This window comes from Monopterus albus, unplaced genomic scaffold, assembly GCF_001952655.1.
Source record: "Monopterus albus unplaced genomic scaffold, M_albus_1.0 scaffold235.1, whole genome shotgun sequence".
Taxonomy (NCBI): Eukaryota; Metazoa; Chordata; class Actinopteri; order Synbranchiformes; family Synbranchidae; genus Monopterus; species Monopterus albus.
This window is the reverse complement of record NW_018128115.1, coordinates 175,714-179,484: the sequence shown is the minus strand read 5'-3', so window position 1 is coordinate 179,484 and position 3,771 is coordinate 175,714. Positions and strand designations below refer to the sequence as shown.

General features: G+C 41.8%; 1 protein-coding gene across 1 annotated transcript in view; it reads right to left on the bottom strand.

The window, feature by feature from the left end:
- Positions 1-3,771, bottom strand: part of LOC109971797 (opsin-5-like) — a 24,199-nt gene that overhangs the window by 5,726 nt on the left and 14,702 nt on the right. Inside the window, exon 3 of the mRNA XM_020620280.1 lies at positions 1,777-1,876. Coding sequence (XP_020475936.1) covers positions 1,777-1,876 — 100 coding nt within the window. The remainder of the gene's footprint in view (positions 1-1,776; positions 1,877-3,771) is intronic.

Sequence of the window (3,771 nt, the reverse complement as noted above, 5' to 3'; positions counted from 1 at the left end):
TCAGGGTCACCTGATCCAGCCCTAACTATAAGCTTTATCAAAAAGGAAAGTCTTAAGTCTAATCTTCAAGGTAGAGAGGTAGTCTGCCTCCTGAACTGAGACTGGGAGTTGGTTCCATAGGAGAGATGCTTGATAGCTAAAGGCTCTGCCTCCCATTCTGCTTCTGTGGACTCTAGGAACCACAAGTCAACCTGCACTCTGAGAGTGAAGTGCTCTGTTAGGATGATACGGCTCTACGAGGTCTTTAAGATACGATGGAGCCTTGTCATTAAGGGCTTTGTATGTTAGGAGAAGGATTTTAAATTCTGTTCTGAATTTTACAGGGAGCCAGTGGAGAGAAGCTAATATGGGAGAGATATGATCTCTCTTGCTCGTTCCTGTCAGTCCTCTGGCTGCAGCATTTTGGATTAACTGGAGGCTTTTTAGGGAATTATTGGGACATCCTGATAGTAAAGAGTTACAGTAGTCCAGCCTGGAAGTAACAAATGCATGGACCAGTTTTTCAGCATCACTTTGAGACAGGATGCTCCTGATTTTTGCAATATTGCGTAGGTGAAAGAAGGCAGATCTAGAGACTTAGCTTTTGTGTGATTTAAAGGACATATTCTGATTAAAGATGACTCCAAGGTTCCTCACAGTAGTACTGGAGGTGAGAGCTATGTCATCTAAAGTAACTATATGATTAGACAGCAGATTTCTAAGGTTTTCAGGCCCAAGCACAATGACTTCAGTTTTGTCAGAGTTTAGAAGTAAGACGTTGCAGGTCATCCAGGCCTTTATGTCTTTAAGTCATGCTTGAAGTTTGACCAGCTGATCTGATTCATTTGGCTTCATAGATAAATATAACTGAGAATCATTTGCATAGCAATGGAAATTTATGTTGTGCTTCCTGATAATATTGCCTAAAGGGAGCATGTATAAAGTGAAGAGTATTGGACCTAACACAGAGCCCTGTGGAATGCCGTGACTAACTTCAGTTTGTGTGGAACATTCGTCATTAACATGAACAAATTGAAATCTTTCTGATAAATAAGATTTGAACCAACTTAGTGCAGTTCCTTTAATCCCAATAACATGTTCAAGTCTCTGCAGTAAGATGCTGTGATCAATGGTGTCAAAAGCAGCACTGAGATCTAAGAGGACAAGTATGGAGACAAGTCCTTTATCTGAGGCTAGGAGAAGATCGCTGATGACTTTCACCAATGCAGTTTCTGTATTCTGTATGATGCTGACCTGTTGCCAGGTAAACTAAGAAGTTGTTACAGGTTCCACTTAAACAACTTTTACAGTCTTTTGTTGCCCCTGTCCCAACTTTTTTACATCATGTTGCTGGCATCAAATTCAGAATAAACTTGTCTAAACCAAAATATATGAAATATACTCAGAACATTAGATGTCTTCGTATTGTTACCAAATTCATATTGGGTCAAATTGGGTTTTCAAAACAAGTTTTTATTTACAACTTACACAGTGTCCCAATGTCTTCAGAAATGGGGTTGTATGTTTGAGGCCCAGTGTTTCTGACAACTGGCTCCTCCTGTCATTTACTGTAAATCTTCTTCCTGTATTTTAAAGTGGGTTTTTTCCTAGAGTTCTTTTTTGCTTTTGCTGCATTTGGTCTGCTCAGTGTTAAGTTTGACTTTAGTGTGAAAATGGAGGAAGTCATAAATGTTTCTGCTAATCTGATGGAAACATGCTAGCAACAACATTTAGGCCTGTTTGGGAACTCCTCAGCTGGCCTGTTGTAACATCAACTACAGGTATCCGCACTCAGACCTCTGCTGGGGTGACAGCCTTTGATGTAGCGGGTGATGCTGATCACTGTCAGCGTGTTGATGCTGCTCAGGCCAAACACCAGCGTGAAGAAACCGTCCACCTAGAGGAGACAGGACATGTTACAGGTATGTGCAGGCTCAGGTGAGTCCACTACACTTGCTCTTTAGTCTCCATTGGGTCTCAGGTGTGTGTCACCAAGTGCTTGCTCAAGGGGGATTTGTTGGGTTTTCCCTCTCTAATAATAGTGATAACAGTAAGGTTTCAACCAGGGGTGTCAAACTCAATCGCACAGGGGGCCAAAACTCAAAGATATGAATCGAAACAGACAGGATACAATATTATTACAAAATAAATGAACTTGAACTTAAAATCAGCAACTGTATTTCTGCTAAGGCTTACATTAGCAAACACTTGCTTTTTGTCTGGACACAAGACGTCGCACACGTTCATCATGCAGCTCTTCAGAAACTCTCCCTCGGTAAATGACCGGGCTAATTTGGCTATCTCCTCTGCTGCAATAAAACTTGCTTTCACAGCAGCTGTACTGATAATATGTTCAGTGATAACATCCAACACCAGGCGGTGCTGTTGGTGGACTGTGTATATCCAATCACTGAATAAATATGTCGTCAGACTAAATGGCATCCTGTGTGTAAGTGCAGTCAAAACATGGTACCAGGAGTAAAAGTACAAACTAAGCCAAAATGAACACTATTCACCCGCCAGAAGAGCTAAAACTTTCTGGAAATGTCCACGAAAACTGGAAAGTCTTCAGGCAGAGCTTCTGTAGTGGTTTAAGTAACATGTTAATATGGATTATATAATAGAATAGTAGTTATGGGTTCATTAAGTTCATGTGAGCTGAACAATGAGCTTATATAAGTTGGCCAAGATGTTTCCTGTTTTTGAGTACATCTCAGGGTGTTGTCTCCAAAAACTGGAGACAGGAAGCTAAGTTCAGAAATTGACGTAACAGCCTAAGAAAAGTGGCGAATAACACAGTGTGGCTGAAGGGTGTAGGAGAGAAAGAGAGGATGAGAGTGCTACCGTGAAAGTGTACTGTGGACCCGGCCGGGTGGAGAATAAACTCTGACTGACTGTGGGCTGACGGACTGGCGCTCTGACAATCTTCTTGCTTAATACTTTATCTATCACATTGCAGGAGGAGTGACTCTGTTCTCTGTTTCCTAACTACCAGATTACCTGTTTAACTACTACTCTGTTCAGAATAATTGTAATATTAAATGATCATTTACATTGGGATGATTTGTCTGAATTGATTTAGTCTGTATCACATTCTAGCCACGACAGCTGGCAGCTGGACTCGATGATGAGGACGACCAATGCAAAATAGCATTGTTGCTAACGGTAGCTGGCTGTGCTGCGCTGGATGTGTACAACACGTTCGTCTTCACTAATGAGGATATAGTACTGGAGGACATTTTAAGTAAATTTGAGGACTACTGCACGCCAAGAAAAAACAAAACATATGAAAGGTATGTCTTCCGGAACAAGACGCAAAAGGATAATGAGTCAATAGAGCAGTATGTGACCGATCTGCAGCTCAAAAGTCAGTCCTGTAATTTTGGTACTCAAATCATCCCAATTTGGTGTGATCAGTGATGACATGTTTAGCCGCATGTCGTCATTCAACCGCTGGCTGTCTAGGTGGTGCCCAGAAAATAACATGGGCTTCATAGATAACTGGAAAACATTTTGGGGAAAACCTGGTCTGATTAGCAGAGACGGCATCCATCCCACTTTGGGTGGTGCAGCTCTCTTATCTAGAAATCTGGACGAGTTTGTTTTACAACCTAAATTATGACAACCCAGAGTTGAGTCCAGGATGCAGGGTCACAGTCTTACACGCCTCTCTGCTGTCTCTTTGCAGAGGAGGATGAGAGTGTGCTCCCAGTACCCCATAGAGACTGTGTCTGCCCCCCGCCCACCTAAATTATATAAATCAAGAATCAACTCCAGAGGAGTTATTCATAA